Below are 27,932 nucleotides of genomic sequence, written 5' to 3'. Positions count from 1 at the left end.
TATCGATTTTTAAGGAAACTTTATGCACTTGTGTAGACAAATATACAAATACATGTACTATAAAAGTCAGAAGTGAACATTGAAATTGAAAACTAGATGGTTCCAGCTGCAACACTCAGGACGACTGCCATCAAAACGTGGCTGAAGCTGATCTTGAATCGTAATTTGACCCTCTTACTTGACCTGAGCAAGCAATATTAGGCACGTTAAAATAAAGGGGTTAAAAGTCAGCATAATCGATAAGAGTTGAAGCATATGTTGGCACAATGAATCATTCTAACATTAGGGGGGACTGGGGACAGCGAGATTAAAGGGAACTGGAACCGCCGAGCGATTTATTCAACTTTTCAACTTTCACCGCCCGAGAAAGTCAAACTTCCAACTTCCTATTCGAGTTCAGATTTCTAGCTCCGCCCCCAGTGCCCGAGCATGCGCAGTTCAATTTGTTATTATTGAGAATCATGTGAGAATCACGTGAGTCATGCGATCTTTCATTCATGAGTTTTCGTAGTAAATTCCATAGTAGTGACGTCACTCAATGATTGACAGCTAGGCGCCATGTTTCATTCATGCCTCGTTCTGATCACCTGATACGCGGGAAATGAAAACGAGGTCATACGAACTGGCTTGGCGGTTTCAGTTCCCTTTAATGCCATTCTATGTTGCCAAAATGAAAAATCCGCGTCGTCACCACATGATGGTCGGACGACGTCTCGCAAGTGGTAGAGTGAATCGGCCAAAATACTTCTCCTCAAAATAATCCTACAATTCGATATTTGTGTGATCTTTTCTCCATATATCATTATATATAGTTCAATAAGTTGATAAAGAATGTTTGCAGCTGATGTTATCGTTTGAATCGAGGTTGAGTGAATAGTTTTTGGCGCCACGTCACCGATGGCAGATTTGCACTGGAGTTCGAGTCGATTCTTGAAGAATCGATTCGAATTTGCGAGTGACAATCAACTTGAATAGGCCTTCTGTCGTTTTTGTATAAAAGCAACTTAAAATTCAGTCAGGCCCTATTCACTTGTTCTAAAACCACTTTGAGATTGACTTGAAGTGGTAGTGGGGCGTGTGCAACCTCTCTATTGTGTGAGTCACATCTGGGGCCGAAGGTCGACAACCTCCTGCCCCGACAGTAGAACCTCCATATTGAGGACTGTCCTTAATAGATAGGTGTCTTGATTACAGAGGTCATATTGAATGGAAACGACCCACTTTGGGGCCAAAACTGGGTTCCAATATCTATACCAATATTGAGTGAAACATGAGGGGACTTCGCCCTCTGTAAATATTTTTACAGACATCTCATGATTAAGTTTGAAATGAGTTATTGAGATGATACGTTCAAATTACAACAATACCGTCGTGCAGATCGAGGTGCAGCAAGGTTGCATGCACTACACCATTGTGTATAACTGCATTTCTATTTTCCTGACTGACGATCAAATGCAGAGTGTGCCATTTTAAAGGCAAAACTTGTTCAAATTTTGAAATATTAAACTCGAAATTTGAACTCGAACTTGAGAATTTTCCATTTGGAAAACTGCATGATCAGGTTTTCCCACCAAAATTGTTCAACATATTCATAAGTTCAAAATTCTGAAAAATTTTCAAAGCCAAAATTTTTTGGGGACTGATGATGTTTCTTCACTTTGAGCAGAAAAAAAACAAGTGAAAAAAATATTTGGACTTTTTCATCATTCAGAGTTGAATTTTCCGAAGTTCAAAATTCCGAAAATTTTCAAAATCAAAAACTTTTTGTGTTGTTGATAAATCTTTTCAAATCGTAGAACTTTCACCGCAAATTTTTGATAATAATTTCAAAATATTCTGTTACCTTTATCGTCTAGCGAGGTATGAACATCATTTTGAGCGATGACCATTTGAGCCAGATGTCGCCCAATGCACAAATGATGTCGGTTCTGGCTGCCAATTGCTACAATGTAGAAAGAGAGCAGCGAGAATTAGACATCAATGGCGCGTTTTCAAAATGGCGGCTGGAATTTATTGCATGCTGCTGTAAAATTAGTGACAACAGTCATCCTAAACTGAAATAAAGGACCAAGAGAGGCCAGCACTTATATAGCGTACAGAGTGAACAGCAGTTATACATCCAAAAGTGTACACAAACATTCACCTGAATGCATCTCTAAACCAGTCACTGGTGCATTGTGGTGTAACTGTTTTGATTTCATCGCATGTTACCGGTGTACATTTCATTAGTACCAGGCATTTTTTTTACAGTTTACCAGGAGATAAAAATGTGTGCTTATTACATCTGTACCCCGGAGTGACCATCCATGAGGTGTGAAACCAGTCACAATAGCCCCAAACAGAATTTTGCTAATAACTGGTAATAACCGGACTGCCGCCGCGTGAATCTACGCAAAAAATCTAAATCAAAACCTAAATTAGCAATAATTCCAATATTTATTGTTACTGTGATGAATGGCATCAGATTGCGGGAAACCAATATGAATCTTTCAGCATCATAATCACAGCCTCGAATCTACTCATATAACAAATCTAAGGCCAAGCAGATAATTCTTTGTTGTACAGTCAGTCGCGAGGGTGGACGAGTGACTCTGCCATCTGCAAGAGGTAGAGTCCACGCATGCTACTCATGTTTCTCACTTGGTGGGGTCTTTAACCTGCCCTGGCATAGACACCAGAAGGAACCTCGGTTTTAAGTCTCATTCAAAGACTGTGAAGAGCCAGGAGTTTTAGTTTGTTGAAGTAGAATACTGGGTTCTCGTCGTGATCGAACCTGCATCCTACTGCGTGGTACCCAGCTGTGGTACCCAGCCGTGTTAACCACTCGGCTATGAGGTTCCTCGTACAAGAATAGAATATCGACTGCTAATTCTGCATCCTCAAAGTTATGACCCTAAGACATCCCAATACAACACTATACGGAAACGCAGATACGCAGACCTCGTCACATCGAGTCACTCGGTGCAAACTCATTACCCAGGGTGCACCACTGGAATCGTTTCGTACGCTGATTTCCCATAAAACACATCATTGGAATGAGACGCTGTGAGAAAAACTGATAAAATTGAGGCAAAAAATGGGTTCTCTGGGTACATTGCTAGCTAATCAGGATTCGATAATATGCTACGGCTCGGATTTGGTGCGGCAGTTAAGCAGTGATTATTGAAGTGAAATGTACTCACATATCGTCTTTTGTCGCTTTCGTTGTGGAATTCACTTTCAAAAAGCTCTATTAGTGCACTATCCTGTTTCACCAAAAAAAGTCCAAATATTTTTTTCACGTTTTCTTTTTCTGCTCAAAACGAAGAACATCAGCCCCCCAAAATGTTGGTTTTGAAAATTTTTCAGAATTTTGAACTGATGAAAAAATTCAACTATTTTTTTCACTTGTTTTTTTTCGGCTCAGAATGAAGAAACACTATCAGCCCCCCCCCCCAAAAAATATCTTGGCATTGAATTTTCAGAATTTCTAACTAAAAAAAAAATTCAACTATTTTTTCCTGGACCACCAGATAACACGAATGGCGCACTCCTTTAAAGGGGATTTCGCTCAATCAATATTTGACCTGCTTTTTACATTTTCTCCGGCGGTGAAAATGAACCTTCTCATTTCCTGTTGAAATGTCCAGCACAGATTAGTTAGCTAGACTTGGCCTGATGAACATGTGGACAATAGGGCCTGCAATAGGCTCCATTCAGAAACTCACTAGATAATGCATCAATTTCTTTGATACCAACCCAGGTGCTGTATGGACATTGTATTGCTCTCTAACTAACGGCATACTCTTTTAAGTACTCGCATATATTTTATTCAACAGCACTCAACAACTAGCTTTTTCATGCTTTTTTTTGCACGCACCATGCACTTCAAGTAAATTTTAGGTAAACCTGTCACTCTTAAAGTACAACATTGGAAAAAGTTATCCAATGATTCTGAATGTCTCATAACTGTGGTAGCTATTAAAAGAATATTAAAATCGAAATAGATGTTTTCCTTATCATGAATGTATGTCTATAATTCAAATCCGAAATTTGATACGGATAGTATGTAGGCAGACATACAAATACAGTGGAACCTCCCTTAGCAGAGAACTCTCTATTAACGACAATCACTCTATTAAGGACGATAGTTTTGGTCCCAAATTGGTTGTTTCCATTGAATTCGACCTCTCTAATCAGGACACCTCTCTATTAAGGATAGCATTTGTCAGTCCCTAGGATGTCCTTTAAATGGATATGTTCTACTCTACTACATTGACCAAGTTTCATAAAAGATGCACTACGGCATTGTGTATAACTGCATTTCTATTTCCCCGCCCCAGACAATGGCAATCACTGAAGGGGAAGAAGACTATCCAGCTCAGGCACAAGTTCCCTTCGGAGCACCTGGCCTGGAAAGGCCCGGTTGTTCAAACCATGGTTAGTTTAGCGACCGATAAGTTTTAGTGGTCCCCACTTAAATGCAGCAGAACCCCAACTTGGGGTTCCGCCATGGTGTCACCAACTGAACAGTGTCACAGTAGATACGCTAGCTAGCTTCGCGGTATCACAGTGGCCGCTACACCTGGCCAACAAAGCTAAACAGGCGGCACGAGATAGCGGAACCTATGAAAAACCATGTCGCGAAACCCATATCAAATCAAGTGATGTAGCCTGTCGCATCATGTGAACCCCAATCTGAATTGACCAGCAAGTCAAACAGTTAAAACAGTGATTGACTCGTGACGGAACATCGTGATGTTAGCCTTTTGCTTGTTGATCTCTGGGTATCCATGACGATATACCAATCTTCGTACACAGTATACAGTATTGGCTGAGACATGCTTGCCCAATGCCACTAGGCACACTCCAAAGGTTAGGACTCCGGAAGGCAGCCGATTGGGAAAAGAAATCGAGGTCGTCCAAAAGTGACTTGGTGTTGTATGGTAGAGAAGATGAAGCGGATGGGTGCGCAAAAAGCACCAAAATGGTTCAAAGACGTCGCTGCAGTTGGCTGGGAAATGTGTGACGAATGCCACCTGACACACTCCCTGAAGGACAGTACTTAAATGGACAGTCGATGGGAAAAGAAATTGAGGGGATCGAAAAGAGACCTGGTGCTGTATGGTGGAGAAGGAGACGTAGCAGATTGGTCTGACCTGGGGAAACATCTCCAGAAAAGCTGCCGAGCGAACAGGGTGGAAACTGATGGTTGAAGCTTTATGTCTCTCCAGCTGCACTGAAGAAGTAATGCTCTCTGACGAAAAGAGCATAGAGCCAGGAATTCTAGAAATTCACGAGAGGCACAAAATAGTGTTGGGATTTGCCCCATTGCCTGTCGTGACTCTGGTTGGGCATGTTTTATACCAGGATAGGTTCCCCATTTCCCCCCTCACATATCATATGGTAGGCACCTGGCAATATGAAATATACACATCACATTTTTGTAAACAAATTACGCTGCCTTGAAAATTCACCATTAAAATTAGAATTATTAAAATTTCATATTGGCATACATGGGGATGCATTTTATATTCGCATAAGTTGTCAGAAATGTAAAATTAGGGGAATAAAAATTCAAATTAGCTTTTTCATGCCCGTTATAAAGGACCAAGCCGTTCGTTGAATATTGTTGATATTTCTGGAGCCAGCTAAGTGCCAGGCGTACTTTAACCATTATTACCTAATCTACAACTCTGTACGATCTGTCCGGACGGCTGTAAATACATAAAAGTTTCCACGACATTACTCCTCATGGTTTAATTAATGACGAGGAAACTCACTCGCACCCTGTCGATTCTAGCACGTTCTTTTAACTGCAGCTCAAACGTCAGGCGCAGTTCAAGCCTTCTGAGAAAGTTCTCCCTCCCCCCCCATCAGATACCTTTGTGGCCACCTGCGTAGACGAGGAGTCATTCCGAGTTCAAAACTCTGGTGTAAAATTTCAGAGAAATTGAAAAGGGGGGTGCTTTTTTGAATAAGGTTTTTATAGCCAGGAGTTTGAAAAGGTTTCCTTCTCTCATGCGATATACCACCTCACTTTACGCATAACTCAGAACCAATCACAGGTCTTTACAGCTACAGGTACAAAAATAGCGATCACATTTTTTAGCCAGGATCAAGTTTTTCCTCCGACGTTCTCCGAGCACCTGAAACAAAGAGTACATCACCATAACACTACATTGTACAAAGTTACCCGTACTTTAACACAAAATGATTCATTCCGGACAAGTCGGCGTTTAATGGCGACTTCAATACATCAATAGCGCCATAAAAAACCCGATCGAGATTTACTAAAACAAAGCTATGGGTTGCGGGATTTAGTGATTCGCCCAAAGGAGAGGCGCACTTCCCCTAAACGAGGATTGCGTCGTAATAATACCACAATAGTTATATGAGGCCATAAAATACGAACTAAGAAAGTCTAACGCAGAATCTTTTTGTTTGGCGAAGTTTTGGAAGAAAATTTGCCCGCATTTTCTGTTAATGTTGTATTGGGCGGCTTTCAGAAATTCTATGTTTTTATTATGTTTGATATTTAGACGTTTATTGTCAGCGGCATCTGCAAGGTCGGTGTGGGTGTCGAAAAGATCACCTAACGGTCACTGATTTCTTGAGCCGCAGCAGGTGTCCTCGCAGCGTCACATCCTACTTCAGTAGCGTACAAGGGGAGGAGCATGGCAATGACCTAGTTATGCAAGGCTTCCTCACATTGACCAATTTGTTCATGAAGAGATTGATTTTGACTGTTTTCCCTTTGCGCTGGAGAACTTGCAAAACAAGCACCTGGTACAAGGGAACATCAATTTCATATTTCACCCGAAGGTCTGATTGAATTTCATTCGGAATGTCTGCCAAAATCATTAACAAATTTACAGCATCATGACTCAAAAAACTAATCAAATTTTTCCACCATCATAATAAAACTCAAGAAATTCATTATCGAGTCGGATGCCAAAATATGATTTTATGACCTGCAAGATATTAACCCATAACAATGCGTCTCTCTGGGACAATAAGCCAGCAATAAAATCCGGACTTAGTGATATTAGTGATATTAGTGATATTTTTTATCTTGCAAGGGCGAGACTTTTTTTATACCTTGGCTAGCGTGCTTTTTCATCCAAGGACAAGCTGAGGAGGGTGGAATAAAGATAAAAAGAAATTTTTTTTTTGCTCTCACAGAAACTTCTGTAGAGGCAGCTCAGAGGAGGAAGAAATAAAAATAAAATTTGATAAATCTTCTTTTTTTTCTTCTGTTTTCTTCTGTTTTCTCTGATTTTTGGATTTTTTTTCCTGGTTATCTGCTGCTGTCTTACTTAATTACAATTTTTTTTTTTTTTTCGGTTTTCTCTGATTTTGGGTGCAGCAGGCTTGCTAAATGACCAAAAAAAATTTCTCTTCACATTTTCAGTTAAACACCTAGCGACGACGACGACGATGACGATGACGATGACAACGACGAGCATTGCCATTGTGTAAATACCAAGGTTACGCAAATTCGTATGTTTATTAACTGCACTACGGCATTGTGCATAAGTGCATTTCTATTTTCCTGGACCACCAGTTAATATGAAATGAAATTAATAACAATGCAATGTCCAAAAACTGACTCACATTTTTTTGCAGTGGGAGACAGCACCTGCTTCTGATGGGCAAACCAATGTGGTATATTGCAAATATTTGAACGCGCAAAAAGAAATTCAACATGTCGCAATATTTCAAATACCACACTATCCTATTTGTCTGAAATGCAGCTGGGTAAAGTTTACAAAAGGAAATAATTGATCGGGAAAAAACCTGAGATAAAGTTTTCTCATCCATTCGCCCACATCCCAGTAATTGGATAAATCTGAAGGCTGGGCCAGACGGATGGAGAAAGTCAGAAATCATTGGTTTTAAAGATGGTCATCTGGGTTAAGTGCTACTAGCCTAAGGGAAATAAACATGCATGTCTTTGGATAAAAGGGCTACCTGACGGGCCTCATAATGCTTCAACATGTTCAAGATAAGTGGATGAACATGCTCCCATTGGAAACAATTTTCCATTCAATTCCGGGAAATGCGTAAAAAACAATGACACATATCTAATTTGTGTTCCGAGGAACGACTACCTGGAAATGATTTTCTATCAGCCTTCTAAAAACACAAGTGGCTGTTCTTGGCTGAGAAAGGGGTGATACCACACGCACAATTAACATACACCTGCACATAACTTCTAGAAAACTAAATGTGTTCTCATAACATCATCAAAGGATGATATCTATTTCCGCCAGAAGGAAAGGCTGCCAACACAGATCGGTCAAACCGAGAAAGGTTTGAGTTGACATTTGAATTTTATCATTTTATTGCTTTAAAAGTACTCAAAAGTCGCCATTTTTAATACAAAACTGCGAAATATAATGGCCGGGAATATGTCTGTTTTACAGTACCCTGGTTGACTCAATACTCGAGAACCAAACAATTAAAGGCCTACGCCGTTGAAATTTGTAAATGAATTTGAAAATTTCCAATTTGCGTTAATACATACTGAATATGAATTTCAACATTGCCATTGTGTAGCAAGATACACAAAATATTATTTATACTCAGTTTCAGCAAATTTTTGTGCAAAATAACATCGCTACGACACTATGTATAACTGCATTCCTATCTACATTGACCAGCAGTAACGACAAACGGCCTACCACTTTAACAACAAAAAGTCTCTGTGTATCATTTTTTCTCCACCATTACTACATGTATTTATGACCAATCAGGACAAAGATAACAACGCAGTATCACCAACGCGGAAATGAGAAATGTAAAAACAAATGTACCGAGCGACCCGGGCAATTTTTGTTGAGTCAGCACTACAGAGAAGAGCACTTGTTGTTTTAACCATCTTGAATCATGAACAGGAGTGGTCACCAATACTTTTAATGACTTCAGGGAAAGAAGTTTTCGTGGGATACGTGTGAGCCACTCATTTGTGGGATTTTATTGAGGATTTCCTTGTGTATTCTGATATTCATTTATTCAAGGGGTACGCGGTTCATAGTAACTGGCCGGTCCAGGAAAATTATAATAATAATAATAATAGCTTTATTCACATAAACTAATAGTTTGTAGTGATTACAGAGGAAATTTCAACACAAAAATTACAAGAAATTACAAGATGACAGACGGAATAAACACAGCTGGGGGTAGAGGAAGGTTGACAAGAAAATGGTGAAATACGAACGATAAAGTAAAGAAAGACAGAACTAGCAGTGCATGTTACACGAAACGTTCTGCCTCCCGCAGTTATACATAACGCTGTAATGAAGTTATTATGCATGCAAATTTGCAGAAACTTGGTATCTAGAGTAGTTGAACATCTGTCTGAAAAAAAGCAACGCTAAAACGCTATGTTTGACACCCGATGTGTTTGACACCCGATGTGTTTGACACCTGCTATCCATAATTATCGGCCCTGAAATCGCCTGTTTGAAATATTTCGAAAGTGTCATAGGTAGGTGGCTTGATACCGGATATAGTGGGTTGCATGTAGATAGCAGCAATAAGTCCCTAAATGCAGTTAATTTCGTGTTTAACCTTTAATAAAACTTCAGTAACGTTAGAAATTTAATGTAGCTCAATCATCGTGCCCATTTAACTAATGTATATTACATTTCAACTTTGCCCGCTCCATGGGTATATGCTTAGTATATAATGTTCAATAGACACCCTTAGGTGAGCAGTTCCAGAAAGATCTGTAAAAACTGTTAGCGTGGGTGTGTTTGCTGGGATTCAAACAATAACTTTGACCCATTCTACGTTTTTATCAGTCTTGATGTTAGAAAGTTCAAGATTTCATCAAGTTGGAATTCTTTTTCAAATAAATGTTTTTCACGCATGAATATAATTTGTGTGCTTTTTCAGGAGCGTACCTAGCTTTTCAGTCATGGGGGGGGGGGGGGTTGGCCAAATGACACTTTTTGAAACATTTGGGCCAAAATGGTCAAAAACTCAGAATCTAGTTTGCAGTATCTAGCGTCTAGCTTCAAGTAAATGACCATCAGGGGTCAAAATTTCACTGGCAATCCCTGCGATAAGAAAATCCTTTTGCAAAATGCATTAGGGCCCTGGCCCCTTTAAAAGTGCTGAGGGGGGGAGGCATCTCACTCAGTCCCAAGGTATTTTTTCACGCAGCCCTCCCCCTCACTTAACCATGAGTCAACTCCCCACACAGATAGGGTTCACCTCATGTCATATTTTTCTAATCCGTCCTTTTTCTCCTGTATCCTCCCCGTACCCTTATGACCTCCTCCAGTCGAACAATGACTCACACAAAGGAACGTGTCAGGGTTTATTATCTCCGGTTGCTCCCGACCCTTTTCCAAGATGGCCGCCGTACCCGCAGGGCTCCAGCCTCATTATTACATGGTGTTCGCTGGCGTGTATTGAGACCCTTACGTGCTTGTCCCCTTATAGCGAGAAACATAGGGTTTCAGTAGCAGATAGTACAGTCTTAGTCTGAAGTATGCTGCCGTGTCTGTTTTGATAAATATATTGCACAAGGTTCAGTTTGAGGCTCAAATCCAAAGGAAAAATAAGTTTTGGGAGGTTTTTGAAATATTATTCTAATTTAAATCTGAATTTTATATCAAGGGTTACAATAAGGACAGTACAGTCTTTGTCTAAAGTATGCTGCCACCTCTCTTTTGATACTGATCATACTTCCGTTTGAGAATCATGCCACATAAGAAGGTTACAGAGGTTTTTTAATGTACAATTCCAATCTAATCTTTAGTATTCTGAATTTCACATCAATATACCAATTTCACTCTGATGACTTTTGCTTAACAATTTGTGATGTGATAGAATCAAATTTGTCGAATTGTTTTCAGAATTGGCCTGGATCTCTTTCAAAATTGAAGTAAAACAATTTTTTGGGACAAAAATTTTAAAATCTTTCTCCCTCATTTAAAATATTTCGAATTTTATTTCATATTGTATGACCAATATGTTCAAGATCTCTTCGGTTGGACAAACTTTATCAATTTCTCGTTTAGGACCGAACTGGATCAACCGCAGACGGTTTATGGTCATTTTATTCCGAACAAAACACCATCTGATCTAAAATATTCAACCAGCCGCCATATATAATTCACGGCGGCAAAAATGTCTGTGTGTCTGCTCTCAGCTGGCGCCCTGCCACTCCGTATAATATTCGGCAAAATTGAAAGTGACGTACAAGATTTTTCAATAAAATGTCACTCAGTATTCGTATGGTATTTTAAGGATGAAAATATGACATGATTGAAGTTGAGTGGTTGGGGAAACCGTGTCTTCAAATCCCATTACGTGCAAGTTTGGATTAAAATTTGAATTTGAATTTTTCAATCTCCATCCGTATACATATGAAGAGGATTAATCATCCATCGGCCATCTATGAATCTATTATAGAGAGTGTTTATATTATTAAATGTAATGGCCATTTTCCTTCTCTCTCTTTCTCGGAACCATGCACCAGCCTCTATTTTGGCAGCAGTCAAGAGCTAGCTCGGCCAACATTCAAATACTAAGAGACCGCCCTGAATCACCAACATCATCCTGGCTTAGATCACAGGCAATCACCATTTTCCAGACCACTGATGCAAAATATCCACTTATGAATTCCAAATGATTAGTTTTGCAAATAGAATGCATTTCTTCCAGAAAATGTTCACGGGTAAAGTCAGGGAGACTAAAGTTAAGATATTTTGGAATGCGGTGATGTGAAATTTAGCAGGCCAGGCCTATGTAATGTTTTATCCCCAAAAAACTAAATCAGCTCATAGCCAAGTATCCTAGTGTTATCATTGGATGCAAAAATTACAAATCTCTCTAAGATTATTAACTTTTTGAGGTGTACCCGAAATTCATCACACCTTAAATGCTCTTTACATGAAAATCTCACTGTGAAACACAAAACAGACATCAGAATTTGCCAAGCAGAACTGGAAGTTAGGTTTTAACACCAGATTTTTAAGCCCAAAATAAATTTTGTAAACATCGATGCATTATTACGATTTGACGTTCAACACAAATGCAATGGTTACTCCTTTAATTCCAATTACTCAAAATGTCCTCACAAAACACAACCTAATGTCGAATTCGAAACTGGAAAATGTTTTTTAAACACCAAACGCCTATCATTAAAATAATCAAACGCGTATTATAACCAGAGTCAATTGGGTGAGGGTCTGACAAGGTGTCAGCAATCACACCAAGGGGGGTGGTACTCGAGTGAAACGCATCAGAAAAATGACAATGGTGGCTGGGTTACGCATCAGCGTCGACAATAGGGTGTTGAATTCTCGCCACGAGACCCCACCAGACTTGTAACGCTACACGAGCCATCCTTACCTCCATTTGCCCCTATAGATACGAGCCTCCCTAATTTTCTCGCAACCTTTTCTTTTCGTTCTGCGCACCATGCTCAAGTAGCGACATACTTAATAAGATGGCTGTGTTTGACATTTTCAAGGCGACTATACGACTCTGAGAAATTTTAATCAGATTTATTTCTTAACCCCTTCTTTGCTTTATCGAGGGAGCATTAGTATAAAGGATACGCCGATCGTATATATCAGTCTACACAACGGCAATGTTGAAATTGATACTCAGTTCACAAATTGAAATTTTCAAATTCAATTCGTATGTACTAAGTACAAATGTATAACCCGTTACTTTCAAAGCCATTTTTTATCTTACTTACATGTCTAAAACAGAAAAGACCAGGTGTTAAATGTTGACAAATTTTTCTTTTTTTAACTGTCAAATACTTCCTACCTCAAAATTGGACAACTTTACAAAAAAGACCAGGTGTTAATTTTTTTGACCAAAATAAATTTTCTGGAAAAATGTCAAACTGGTCTGGACGACTTTACAAAAACGAAAAAAAACAACACAATTTAAGTTACGATTACAATTAAAAGTATGTCACAAGTTTGATAAAGGGTCCTCAAATCTTCCTCGAGAGTGTCTGGGTAAAAAAACTGCACATCTGCTGTTGGCCAGAGACTGACCACTTGAATTCTTGTAGCGGAGTTATTATGTTTTTAATGAATGATATCTTGAATAGAGATTGGCCGTATCCACGTGGATGTACACATCAGACTGACCCTCACATTTGACATTTTATTTCAGTGCAGTATTCATGAAAAATGACCAGGATTATTGCTTATGCTGATGAATATCTTCCGAATTGACTATACACATCGGTTGTATCTTGGTAAAATGACTCCCCCCCCCCGCTTGGTAATCTGGGCTATACATACATACATGTAGTTGATATTCAATGCTGGGAATACCTGCATCTGTATCTTGAGAGTATGACTCCTAGATACTCAATGTTGTAGACACTTCCCAATCGGCTAGGTTCAAACTATAATATTTCAGCAGAATCTAAAGAAGATGGTGAAATTCAGGATGAAAAACAACAAATTTTAATTCAGTCTTAAATATTCTTCAATTACATAAAACCACCAGAGCGTGATACACAAATAAGTGCCGGGGGTCAATAATTTCCACCAATACTACAAGAAATGCCCCAATATATGACAGTTCCTTTAAGAAACCTTGTCCTTTCTTTGTCCCTCAACAAACCCTCCACCCTCAAGAAAAAGGGCTACTTTAATATGCCGACATTTTTAAAACATGTTCGTCACATGACGCGCATCAGTCGACTCCCGATGTAATTAAAATGCGCAAAAATGCTGATCGTTAAAAATCTCATTAAAATCGTTGGAGGATGCTTGTGAAAAAGGGCGAGGGGGCAAAAATTAGGACTGAATTCTTGAATATCGTGCACCTCCCTATCTTATATACTCCATTATGTTGGTTTCTGTTTTTGCCAAAAGAACGCAATTGATTCTGTACAAAAAAATTTAAATGATGTCGAAGAAATTCTTGTTCTAACTAAACGAATGCCTTAATGGATGTAATTGTCTCAAGGGTCCAAAATGTGGCAATTGTAATATCAGGGGATGTTTGGTGACAATTTTTAATGGCTTGCTGGGGTGATATTTGCGGCTACAGCAAAAAAGAACCATTTTTTAAAGAGTGAAATACAATCATTTTAGACCCAAGATGCAACAAATTCTGATCGATCTTCAAACGTGAACGATGCCAAAAAGATTCTGAATCTACAAAAATATGTCATGTGACGGAGACTGTCTACACTGGCATTGACGAAGCATCCTTTTTTGCCGAATCCCCAACTTGCTTAACAATGTATGCAGCCTCTCAGTCTGCGAGAATCGATCCACTTCCTCGTTGCTATATATAGTTCACATCGCAAACAAAACAATAAAAGCGTCTGGAAACACGAATAAATTGCAAAACGCAATGAAAAATGACTGAAAGGTTGCACCTCACCTTTTTGTTTGCATCATAAGGGTCCAAAAATGTTACAGAATCGATTTGACGTTTATTTAAATCCAGAAGCTCCGCTCCCTTTTTTCTGTTGGCGACGCCATTATTAGGGCTGCGTGTGTGTACATCCTATAGTCGAAGTCACTCACACGGGGACGGCGCACGCCATACGTGAGATTCAACTCAGAAGGGTTCAAACAGAAGACAAGGGAGGAGAGGGAGAAAAAATCTGACTCAGGATTTTCCTCCAAGACAAGGGGTCACGTTTTCTGGGGTCATATTTTCATTACATCGGGAGGGGTTCAAACTTATCGATGGAAAAAATCTCATTATAGCCCAGCTGCGCAATTGTTGGGAGGGTATAAAATTATCGAAGAGCACAAAGAGGGTTTTTAGAAGGGTTTACAAAAGGGTCGGAAAAAATCCTTTGTTTCCGGTTGCCTCGAGAATCACGGGGATTTTTATGAAAAATATCACAATGGGATATTAAAAGGTCTTGAAAAAATGTCTTTGTCCCAAAATGGCTTTGGGATAAAGGGAAATTTTAGACCCTCTTTGAATGAGTGTTTTTGAAAAAACTCTTTGTGTGTGCGGGGCTGATATTGAGATATTTTAGGCATTTCAGGAGGTGAAATTTAGAAGGCAGGGGTTTTTATGTAACAGCTGAAGGGTATAGTTTAAAACGGCCCCAGATTTGATTGTGGCGATTATGGGGGCTGAGTTTAATTTATTCAGGAGGTTGGTTGGTTAATGATATGAGGGTCTAAATTGACTAAGGACAAAAAATTGATCGGGTTATTTCGAGGGGTGGTTTAAAGTCGATCTATCACTGTCAGCATCAGTGCATGATGGGAAGGGGCCGGCAATGTAAGGGACGAAATTTGTTGCAAAGGGGATTATGAGTCGGCCATTAATCATTTTAAGGGATTAAATTGTTCTAGCACTATTCTAACCCCTTGTTTCTTGGTGAGATTTGTATGGTAAAAAGTAATCAAAATTGAAATTTTTTTGCATCATTTTCTCAAAAAATATTTTCAGTCATATTTTAAGTAATTTGCATATTACGCAACAAGTTGGCACTTTTCAAATCAAATTGAATGCCAATTACGCCTAATATGGTACAGCCATTTTGAAACCAACCAATCGGTTTAGGGCAAGCAATCCAAGGAAAACTAACTGAAGTTTCAAATTGACTCTAGCGTGAGCGCAGCATAAGAATTCAAGGTTTGGTAATGATAATATACCATTTCAAATACGCTGATCCTATCCAATCTTAAAATCTTCCAAAAAAATTAATAACATAAAACCTGAAAAAAAAATTTCACGAGACTGAAAATGACTCGGGGCCAGCACCAATGGAAGGATTATAGAATTGTGTGGCGTCTCCCACATATAGTTTAGAAAGGTCAAAGTCATCAAAATCATCTTTTCTCAAACATTTCAAAGCCATCCCCCAAGTAACATGGCACTTGCAACCCTAGCCTGTTGTAGAATACAAGACAGCGAGACCCTTATTTGAAAATTCCGAAAATCGATCCACGCGCCGCTGGAATCTTTAATTGGGGCTTAAAATCCTTTTCGAAGGCGATGCCACAAAACGCTGGGCAGTGGCTACAATTGAGAGTCGCAATTCGGTTTCCATGGAAACCCATTTAAAAAAGAATACATACTTACATGGCTGGTGGATATGTAAGTGAATGCTGGGCTATGTCTGGAGGTCCTGAATAAGTGTGGCCCTTCTCGATTCCCGAGAAGAAATCGACTTTGAGAGCGACAGCCTTTGAAATTTCCTGATTAAAATAAGACTCAGCCTCTCTTCGAGGAGAATAAAATAAGACTCTCTTCAAGGAGAATATGTACGTCATTGACAGACAGAGTCCTGAATGAACCCCGAGGCCAACCATTTTGAGAATATTTTTTACGGCATTTTTGGCGAAACTCAACTTTCTTGTTGGCCACCTAAGATTCACTTGGAGAAACAGGGTCAGTCAAGTAAGTAAGTGACAGACGACTAACAGAATCTTAGGCCAACAATTTTTCTAACTTTTTTAGAATTCCAGCAGAGAAACTGAGCTTACATGTAGTTCTTCACTGGAATTCTAGGGGTAGCAGATTCATCATTTTCAATCACCCAAGCACCTTCCTGCTAAAATCAGAGAACACTGAATGAATCTTTTTCTCAAAAATTATCCCTACCTGAATAACTGCAAAGATGGCAGAAAAAGATCTCCTTTCCGCTTCCGGTTTGTTCCAGTGCCAGTAGCGCCGCCTGCTGTTCAAGACGACCAGGCGGGATGCCATCAGGACTCCAATGTGGGTACGCCACATCGCCCATCTTTGGCGACCGGCACATACTTGATGACGTCACCGAGTTGACATCAGAGTGGCCGCCTATCATGTCCGGTGAGCTATCGCGACGGTAATGAGCAAAATCCATGTGATCAGAGTCAGAATGCCGGTCAAAGCGGTCCGCACCGGAATCACAGGAACCGGATAACTTCTCCATAGAAGTATCCGGACCGTATTTTTCCATCGAGGTGTCAAATCCGGACGACTTGTCCGGACTTTCGTCCGATTTCGTTTCATGTTTTTCGTTCGAATCCTTCTCCTCCTCCTCTGTCCCCGGTTCTATTTTTGGTACCAGATTACAGGTGGCGTTTATCGGTGACGAGTCCATTTCCGGTTGGGAATCCATGTCTGGTTGAGCATCTGATCCAGATTTCAAATCTGGTTTCACATCGTCGCCGGCATCATCCGCATCTTGGGTAGATTGAGCGTGGAAATCTGATCGTGGGGGAAACACTGGTCTTTCTGAAACCGGTTTATCAGTTGTGTTAGATCTTTCGAAATCGTGACTTTCTTTGTCAAATTTTGGTTTTTGAAACTCTGAGTCAAATTTGGGTTTTTCAAAATCGGAGTCGAATTCAGGGCGTACATGAGTGTCAAATTTAGGCCGACCATCCTGACCTGTCGGACTTCCTACTTCCCCAGGTCTTTCCTTCTCTGGCTGTGAGTCTAAGCCCAATCTTTCCGAACCCTGTTTCTTATGAAAATCAGATTTAAAGTCAGAACTCAACTTCGAATCCAATGCAATTTTATCAAAGCCATGCTTAAAGTCTTCGTTATTTGAACATGTAAATTCAACCGCCGTTCCGAGCGGGATGTCAGAGATCTTGTGGCCAATAGGTGGCACTGAGGTAGACTGGTTAGGAATGGCAATCATAGACGGATTGACATCTGCACCGGCAGAAAAACCGGTGCCAGATGCTGATGAGCTGGTGTGGGGAGGTAGATTCTGGGGACCAGGTTGAGGCCCCGTCAATGTATGGCTGCCTTGTAGTTGAGCGGCGGTCAGACTAGATGGCGTTAGCGTACTATAAGGGTCATGTGACATTGAGGTAGGTAGTGGGTTATTGCGGTCATCCAGGCGACCCGAGCGTCGTAAAGCCTCGACGAAGTTGCGCTGGAATTCTTGTTCTGAACTGAGATCTCGTTTCGGCGAACCGCTCTCCCGAGTAAGATCGTCGGGGAATTCTGATTGTTGTCGCTTCATAGATTTGTCCTGTGCTGCCCTCTCTTGTCCGGGACTAAAACTAGGCCGCTGTCCAGATCCGAACGAACTGTTCGCGGGGCTAGAGGTAAATGAATTGGACCGAGAGTTGCTACCGGATTGTGCCCCCTGGTGTATCGGGCTGTAATTCATGTGCGGCGGACGTCCCCCTCGGAACGGGCTACTCTGTGATTGGCTACTGCTTGAACTTGACATGTTGCTGTTACCATGATTACCACGTGGACTATAGATGGCAGCACTGTTGGGGTAGGCACCGTGATGAGAGTTTGGAAACTGTTCATTCTGGTGACTACCGCCAATGCTCGGGGGCAACAGCGGGTGATCCTTTAAACCATCCGAATTTGTTAACCTGCTAATAGGTGGCAGCCGAGTCGACCTCTCATCCATGCCATGATGTCCTTTCTCATGACTCAAACTTTCCGAATAATGCGGGGAGATCTGGGAATGGTGGTTCAAACCGACAGATTTTGGCACATACGGGAATCCTTCTGGTCCGAAGAATCCTGCACATTGAGCAAGATAGTTCGCCTGGTTGTTGAACATCAACTGTCCGTAATTTGCCTGCGAAGCAAAAGCATTCTGTGCGGCGAATTCGGCTTGATAATCGACTGGGTTGAAGCCAGGATGAGCCTGATTGGCTGCGGGGGTGTTTGTTCCTCCGTTGGCGTAGTGTTGAACATGGCCAGAAGATGTCGCCTCTAGAGACATTACGGACCTCACTGTGGGCATCAGCGGTGAAACAGATACGGCATTACTCCTGAAATGATAAAATGTCAAATTCTTCTTTACGATTTTGTTTAAAATCTCTTTGATTTTGAGTTCCTGTTTGGCAAACACCATGCCGAACTGACCTCCACATTATGACGTAGTACCCTAAAATAACGAGTTAATGGACCGTTACTAGTACTGAAGGCGTTGTCAAGTTATTCGACATCAAGCATTTTCAAAATGGCCACCACTGCCACCATCTTGAAATCTGGATCAGACGCTCAACTGAACATTGAAAGGAACCTCCCTCAAAAAGTGATAGTAATAGAGACAGAGACTGAAGAATCACCTAATTTAGATAAGTTGAAAATCTGGGGACAAAATGCAGGATTAGGTTTTCTCGCCTAAATTGTTGAACTTATTCATAAGTTCAAAATTTTGAAAGAATTTTAAAGCCAAAAAATTTGGGGGGGGTTATGATGTTTCTTCATTTTGAGCAGAAAAAAAAAACATGTGAAAAAAATATTCGGACTTAGAAATTTTTTCATCCTTCAGAGTTGATTTTTTTCATAAGTTCAAAATTCTGACAAATTTTCAAAGTCAACATTTTTTGGGACTGATGATGTTTCTTCATTTTGAGCAGAAAAAAAACAAGTGAAAATAATATTTGAACTTGAAAAAATGTTTCATCTGTAGCATGACAAATTTGCCGCAATCAATTTCTTAACAGAAATCATGGCAACATTCATCTTTTCAGTTCATTTTTCAAATCCCACAAAAAGTTACTTTTGTGGAACATTTGTAAGACGAGAAATGAAGCTTATGTAGGAGGTTCACAGCTGGTTATTTTGCCAGCCCCAGACATGATAGTTTAAGCAAAGATTGTTGCTACCACGTCATAAACACAGCTGCCTAGCAACGCTGCTAGCTTACTCCCATCCCCTGTGCGCCCTACTCAGAAACTCTAGAATCATCTTGTGGCAGTTATTTGTATAAAGAAGTGTTAAAAGACCCAACTTTTGACATTATGTTGAAAACAGGTTAATTGGAGTGGGTGGGCTGCTAATAGCATTCCGCGAAGATGACGTCACTGCAGCTGCTGCCCTCTATTTCCCCATCGCTGAATTACAGGCAGTGTCGGACAAAATGCGGTTTCGTAATGGATTCAGGCTTTCTGACTTGGGCAGTTACATTCAATCTGGCACATGTCCGAGTGTTGGAAATACTACATAATTGTTCTGAATATTTCTCTCTCTGACTCTATGGTATCATTCATGCTAAAAACAATGCAGGGTCAAAGATAATTTACTTTGGAATAAGCTCAAATGCGTAGAAATAAGTGTCGATGTCCGCCTGTCACGTGACTAAAACGTCATCAATATCTTATGCAAATGATCTTGTGAGCTATAAATAGTAACTTCGCGGCATGCTATTGCACAATGCACAAAACAGCACTCCTGATATTAGCAGCCGCTGTGGACGAGTGGCTTTGACTCTAGACTAGCAGTAAAGAGGTCCTCGGTTTGAACCCACGGTCAGCGCGAGACTCTAGGCAGTGTCACTTGGTAAGAATTGGTACCAGTCAGAAGTGCTCAGATTGTCAGGATAGCTGAGTAGCTCAACTGAGTACTGGAAGGTTTCAGGACAGACAGGGGTTAAAGTGAGAAGTTGGATGATAACCTCTGCTGTAGCTGATATCAGACTATTAACCCTAAAATTTTACTTTAAACTATTCTGGAGCGTCCATTTTTCAAAATGTAGTGGCTTTCAAAACATTAAGTTATGGGCCATATTTATCTTTTTGATAAATATGACAAACGCGTATTGGGATTTTCCTTGAATAATCTAATGGTGTCAACCAATCTTAGGTGTCCAACAAGACACTCGGTCAATAATCGATGATTTAAAACAGAGAAAACATCAGTGCTGTCGTCTTGGAGCAAAGGGAGGAACTATTATTTAAAAGGTGCCGCAAGATGTCTGTCCAAGATAGTTAAATTGCCCCAGAGTCAGCCAGTCAAGCCAATGTCATTTCCAGACTGCAGCACTGCCATCTGAAGATTAGCAATGGAACTAAAGACATTTCACAAACCAATTCAAGATCACAGTGAAAATCTTGTCTTTGACCAGCACTAACTTGATTACATAAAATGCCTCAAATGCTTATTTTTGGTCCAATTTTGAAAATTCAAAGATCCACATAGAGAGGAGACAGAGCTCTTTTCATTCCAGCCAGAAGATATGTAAGAGCAAAAAGTCTCAAAAATCATCCTAAAATCTGAAATTTCACATCCCTGAATTGTACAAACCAATTTTAACCTCAGATTCACAGACTAAATCATCTATCACCATCCACCACAGCACTTTCAACGAAATGAAGTGAACCCCCCAATTATAATAAAATTGCCAGACAGATAAATCAGCCTTTTCCTGCTCAAAGATTACCCAACATGCACATGACCAGAAATATTACTCGACCCAAACTGTCTAACCAAAACTTGCTGAGGAATTTTCATAAATAGCCTACTTTAACTTTCCGATTCTCTACACGAGGACACTGAATCACAACAAATGTAAAAACTCCCTAATGAAAAAAATCCCACACTGATCACTTCCCGAGAAACAATTAGCCTTTTCCTGTGCGAAGATTTCCCACAATTTTCATTTCCAAAGATATTACTCGACCTAAATTCCTGGTACGAGTATTGGGTAATTTCCCAGCGGGTTAAAAAGTCATGAGCGCAGATTGCGAGCATCCTGTTGGCCAGACTCGGACATCCTTTGTGGATCAAGCATGTCAAAATGATCAAAGAACACAAAAAACTGTACACTTAAAAACAGTTTCTGCTATTTCCGACCGAAAGATACAAATTAAGGTCTCGCGTTACAAGAGACCTTAATATTTCAACCAGACACCCAACCTTAGGACATTTAATCATGTTTATACACTTTTTCAAACAAACGGTACATTTTTACAAACCCTTCGGCTTTTTCCGACTGACATAGATACGATTCAAATAACTGAATAATTAATCAAAAACAAAGATGCCCTAAGCAATTTCATCGCAATATCACAGCGTTGCCTCTCAAATCCGGTTTTTGGTCGGAATGATTTTTACCAACTGCAGCCTAAACATCCCTTAAGTATAACCATATCCTTTTCAATGTCAACAAACCCCGAGGGCCCTGCTAACGGAATTCCGAAAAGTTGCAACCAGCCTTTGTCTTTTCTGAATGGCACAGTATTGCCTCGTGGAACATTCGATAAAAAATTACCATTTTGCTCGAGGGTGTGTAGGCAATTGGTTTGACTTTCAGACATGCCAATGGCATTAAAAGTTCCATTTGATGAAAACCTGTTTCAAATTCGTGGCTTTGAATCTGGGGAAAACGCATTTGAGCAGGTATGAAACAGAACCGACGAACAACCCTTGGAAGAATTTGTTAGCGAATGGCATTGGTCTTTAAACAAATGTTTAAGAAATGTCTTTGAAATGTGGATTTTTAAGGGGCCTACATTTTGGAAGTGACATTTCTTAAAGCATCACTCCCCAGGAATGTCTAGGTGCTAATTGTAGTCTTGTCCAAAAGTGCATTTTCCTTCCCCCTTCCACAAAAGTACTTTTGACTACAACCCCATATTACTTTCGCGTGGTAAGAGAGAATCAAGAAGCAGACAAAAACTGTGGCGTCCCTGAAAAAATACCAGCTAAGATAAATTATTTCATTCATAAATCGGACCCACCTTTTTTTATCCATATTCCGAAGTAAGGAAATTGATGATTATAATGCAACCTTTTGTGTCACAAATACCAGACCTTCCAAGTCATGAACAAGCAAGAACTCTATCAACTGACCACAGAGCTAATTCACAAATGACCAAAAATATCGCCACGACTAAAACCATATCTATTTTTACAGGAAATGATAATTACTCAACAAACTCAACAACTAATTACACTAGTCATCCAAATCAAAATCAGAAAACTCATTCATGTTTCAACCTAAGCTGACAAAAATATCAATGTTAGTTGATGCAAAATGCACATGTACTTTAGTCAACTCAAAATAGGAAGTGCTTTGAGGATTGTTATATAACCGCAAGTGAGTCTCACCCTTATCTGCCAATTAACATTGTTATTTCGAACCCTAATTGTTGCAGTAAAATAGTATATATTTATTTATGTCATATCTGGGTCAGATTCACCAAATGATTATGTCATCAACAGTAGTCATCACTATCAAATCAAAACACTTGCAGACATTAAAAGGCCTATGCCGTTACGTAAAAATTTGAAATTTGTAACTGAATTCCAACACACCAAAACTTTTCAAGCGCAGAACAAACTTATGGCAGCACAATCACGCCAACTTCGACAACAACAAGAGAACATATTGTTTACGTTACCGTGGAAACTGCGCTGGATGGCAGAAAGTCTCAAACGAACAACCAGCCATAACTTCAAAACTCCACGCAAAGATAAACTTTTTAAATTTCGTCCTCCAACTTTGGAACTCTCCGTTTAAGAGGGGAGAAGAATCCCTGCCATCATTTGACGAGTAACGTTTTTGTAATCCCATTTGGAGCGATGCGAGGTTGCATCTGGTGAGATATATAGAATGTCGCTCGGCAAATGACCACAGTCATTACGTCTGTTTCTCATTTATGCTAATCAGATACATTTTGTTGCGAGCGGACACCGTTGCGTCGGCAGGTCACGATGTTCTGGACAGGTGTCGCGGTCGATGTGTTTCCACAATCATTTCTAAGGTTTCTGAAGGGATTACTGGTCACCACAGGAAGAAGACGAGTTGATAGCATCTAATTATCATCAGTAACTTAGCGCCATCTCAATCTGCAACCTAATGGGCATTGGTCCTGAATCATCTCTTTAAAGGCCTATGCCATTCATGAATATTGTATTTTCTCGTGGCTCAGGTAAAATTGCCACAGTGCAGTCATCATACATGTAAATTGGATGAAATTTGGCATTTAGACTAGAGTAAAGTGGAACCTCTCTAAGCAGACACCTCTGTATCAAGGACCACCTCTCTATTGAGGACATTAGTTTTGGTCCAAATTGCTTGTGTCCATTCCATTTGACCTCTCTAATCAGGACACCTCTCTATAAGGACAGCACTTGTCAGTCCCGAGGGTGTCCTTGATAGAGAGATTCTATTCGTTTGTATATCAGTGTACACAACAGCATTGCTAAAATTAGGATCTTTTTGTTTTAACTATCGTAGCTAAAAATTCTATTGTACACTTATTTTGAATCAAGATCTCCACAATTTTCTCAGAAGTTACAAAGGTTATGATAATGATAATAATGCGAACTAAAATCTGACAGGTCTAAATCCTACATTTTGTACATGTGCCTAAAAGATTTTAGATATGTAATTCCACCCCATTAATCTCAATATGGTTAGGATTATACCATTGATTTTCCACTTAATCCTAATAATTTTCTTCGACAATCGTGTCAAGTTCATCCACGATATCTCACAACTGTTGTCACTTTCCCAAGATGGTAATTAACGAAAATTAACAATATCGTCAGTGTCAGGTTTTCACTCTTAATCCGAATAAGCAGATAATTACTAACTAATCAAATATTTTGCCTGAAATTTTGGTTCGATATCTAAATATCACATTTGATTAGGACAACGGTCATTAAGGTACAAGTGACCTGGGTGACACTCTTCTTTCTAAAAGTGCTTTTCTTCCAAGATTTCCATTTCAGGTAGCAATTCTAAAATTCTGTGGAATCACAAATATAAGTCGTACTTCCACCTATCATAAAACCCCGTGTTTTTTCAAGACCCGTGTCTTCGCCGTGTGTCAAAAAACCCGGGGCGCACTGACACCTATCAGTGGTGTTAGATAATGGTTAATAGCCCCGGCGACAGGTGCGCTGTAGGGAGGGAGCTCTCCTGTGTTTCTTTCCCGTTGGAGGAGAATTTCGCACGCGCAATACCGAGGCAACTACACCGCGCCATCTGTCGCCGGATCTTAGAACTAGCAATTGCTGTGTCTATTCAGATTCCACCTATCAAAAAACCCGTGTTGAACACGGGTCTAAATTAGCCCCCGATTAGCCCCATCGAGCTCGATGGGGCTAATAGACACGGGGATTTGACACACGGGTCTATTTAGACACGGCAATTCATAGGTGTAAGCGCAAAAGACACGGGGATTTGATAGGTGGAAGTACGACTATAACTCGAAGGGAAACTCTCCCAGCCTCGTTCTGACTACAGGGGGTTTGGTAACTCAAACTAGTCCCTCTACTTGGTGTATCCACCATCTTGTTTTGCCAGACTGAAAGTTTTTGACCAGCTGCGCCCCACCCCTTCCACTGTCTGATGACAGGCTGGAATTTCATCCAGATTGTCTGAGTGCAGTATTAACCAGATAATTATCATTAAGCAGCTAATTAATCCACCAAACTTTCTCTCAGCGTTATGTCGATTTCTCTCACATCAAATTACAATACGCTCCATTTTGAAATATTTATGGACAGAAGTGATTAGACCACCTAAACACAGATAGGTAACACTCCCCCCCCCCCGACTTCTGATCTGAACATGAACATCTTGTCAATTGGGGCCTAACTGTAGTGGCAAAAAACATGACCTCACAAATGACAAAGAGCAATACATTTTAGATGTAACAATTAATCCATTAAGGGCTGACACAAGAAGACCGTATAACACGCAACGCTTTCTAATTTTTATGAGAAAAGCCGACATTTCCTTTTGAACAAAATTTGCAAAAACACAATGAAGAAAACACCTCTCAGAAGGTCATATCGACCATTTTGTTAAAAGGGACAAAAAAAGGCAAAAAGGGCATGGATATGATATTCAGGGGCATTGATGTAATGATGTATATCTTTAAGCAAGGAAAGGACTAGTCTTTATGTATTCTTCCGTTTAGTCGACCCCCAGGCTGGGCCATACCATCATACATGTCATAATTGACGTTGTCTGACGGACAAAAAAGGTTGCAATGTTTTGTCTGCGACAAAAAGGGATAAAAGGAACTGTGGCTTGTTTTCGAATTCACATTCAGGGGAAAAGGTGACGGTAAAAAGAAAAACCTTTTTAGACTTTTCATGGCCTGTTTCATTGGCATACTAAAAACTGACAGAGGAAACCTTGGCTTTTCTCTGTTTGACATATAAAAGGGTTGAACCCGATAAAAACAGACCTTTTTAGAACTTTTTTCACGTCAGGCTGTTTAGGTTCCGATATATCATTTCAATAAAACGAAACAAAGCAGCCACAAATGAACAAACTACCAGAAAGACTCTAGATATTTAGCTTAAAGGCATATGCGGTTCAAAATTTGAAATTTGTAATTGAATTTGAAGGTTTCCAATTGTGTTATTACGTACTGAATATAAATTTCTACATAGCTGTCATGTAGACAGGTATACACATACTATAAATGCCAAGTTTTGTCAAAGATGCATGCACGATAACTGTATTCCGACATTCCAAAAAAAATCTGGACCAAAGCATCTGTTTCATCGAACATCACTGCAGCACAATCATTTTCGGAAAAACTTTCGAGCAAGACACTTCACTCACCTTTATTAACTTTACCCCGAGTTCAGCTTTAGAATCTTGTAAATTCTGAAAAAAAGGAAATAAAGCAAAAATTTAGTTTTTGCGTCCGTAGTAGTTATTGAAGGGTACTATATTATGCAAAAGATCAGACATCAATATCTTAAACAAACAGAGTGGCAACTGAGTAATCAGAAATTTTCTTACAGAGCTCTCTCAAAATTGACAAAGCGGACTTAAGACAGCTAGCAACATTGATGAAATGAAATACCTCTTTCGCTTGCATCACATAACATACAATCAAGGTCTAGCAATCACCAAGTTGGAATTCTTACCATTTGTCTAAGTTAGTTGGCCACGCAAATCGAAAGCAAGTGGATCATAAATGACCGTGTTCAACATGGCAGTAATACAAACTTGAACACAAATGAAAGTGGTATCCTGAAGTACAACAGAAATGTCGGCCTACAACTCCACTGACGGTGGATATATTCCGAAAGAATCTTCTCACATTTTTACAAGTTGAGACCAAAAGCTTTAATCCCTAAGCACAGGAGCCTCTCATCTGACTGCCAAGACACAAATGCTCACGGCAAATTTTCTCAATGTTCCCTTAACAATATAGGAGGCAACCGCGTTTTCTTTTTTATATTTTCAGGGTTTCTATTCAATGAGAACCCTTTTTGTGTGATTCATCGCTTACAATTTCTTCTGTTGCAATTTCTTTGAGGAATTACTGCATATCGATGTAGATTTCATTAACAACAATTAAGGCCCAGTGAATCAGAGTTAGGCTTGTATTTCGATGGTTTCAAGCGAGTTCTTATATACCACCGGCAAAACCTCTAATTTCAACGATCAACATATAAAGCTGGTTGTAGCCAGTTGAGCACTTACATCGAAACTGAAACAGTGGCCAACCCCGAACATGGCGCTGTGAACATTGGACAAGGCCATGACGTCATAAACATCGATCAACTTGAGCCACAATATCGAGATATTTTACCTCACAAACTTTCCGCCCTCCCGTGCAGTGAACAGCATTTGGCCACAAACCCAAAGACAAAATGGACGACTGAGCCACAATATTAAGACTTTTATGAAGCCACTTTCCAAAGTCCCGCGTAGTTAACAGCACTCAGCCACAAACTCAAAAGACCAAATGGATGGACTGAGCCACAGTATCGCGATATTTTACGTCACAAACTTTCCGCCGTCCCGGCGGGAATCGGCCCCCGAACCCAACTGACCACTGGTTGATCAGATCATCGCCTCTGAAAGACAATTGTGCGATGAGATTTGACGGGAAATCTGATAATACGTGGCGTATTTATGGTAATGATCACCGATGCCGCGTTCCGCGCATTTGATCCAATTCTACTAGCGCATCTTTGACTTTTATCTCCGCGAGATAAGTTGATTACGGACGAAACAACTTCGTCCCAAACGTCTCTCATTTTACCGCATTATTTTGACAAATATTGGTCGGTTGATCCCCGTTTGCTAATCCTGTTGCCAGGTTAACACTTTCAAGGCTGGCAGGGGCTGCAGAGTGGTCAGTCTAGCGGGATTCAGGATTTGGCCGAAATCATTATCGGGATCTGAGATATGTTTGTATCGTCATGGGAACAGTACCCCCTATACCCCCTTCATTTTGTCACCTGTGAATGACACCACTTCTTCTGTTACCTCAACTAAACTCATACAGGACAACCTCTCT

The 27,932-nt window shown here is 40.1% G+C and overlaps 1 protein-coding gene across 1 annotated transcript in view; it reads right to left on the bottom strand.

Moving 5' to 3' along the window:
* Positions 1–27,932, bottom strand: part of LOC135503277 (uncharacterized) — a 127,493-nt gene that overhangs the window by 63,795 nt on the left and 35,766 nt on the right. The window contains exons 3-4 of the mRNA XM_064796781.1: positions 26,237–26,281; positions 16,558–18,689 (exon numbers count right to left, since the gene is read on the bottom strand). Coding sequence (XP_064652851.1) covers positions 16,558–18,661 — 2,104 coding nt within the window. The 5' untranslated portion in view covers positions 18,662–18,689; positions 26,237–26,281. The remainder of the gene's footprint in view (positions 1–16,557; positions 18,690–26,236; positions 26,282–27,932) is intronic.

This window comes from Lineus longissimus, chromosome 19 (genome assembly GCF_910592395.1).
Source record: "Lineus longissimus chromosome 19, tnLinLong1.2, whole genome shotgun sequence".
Classification (NCBI taxonomy): domain Eukaryota; kingdom Metazoa; phylum Nemertea; class Pilidiophora; order Heteronemertea; family Lineidae; genus Lineus; species Lineus longissimus.
Note: the sequence above shows the minus strand (reverse complement) of the source record. Positions and strands in the feature narration are given on the sequence as shown.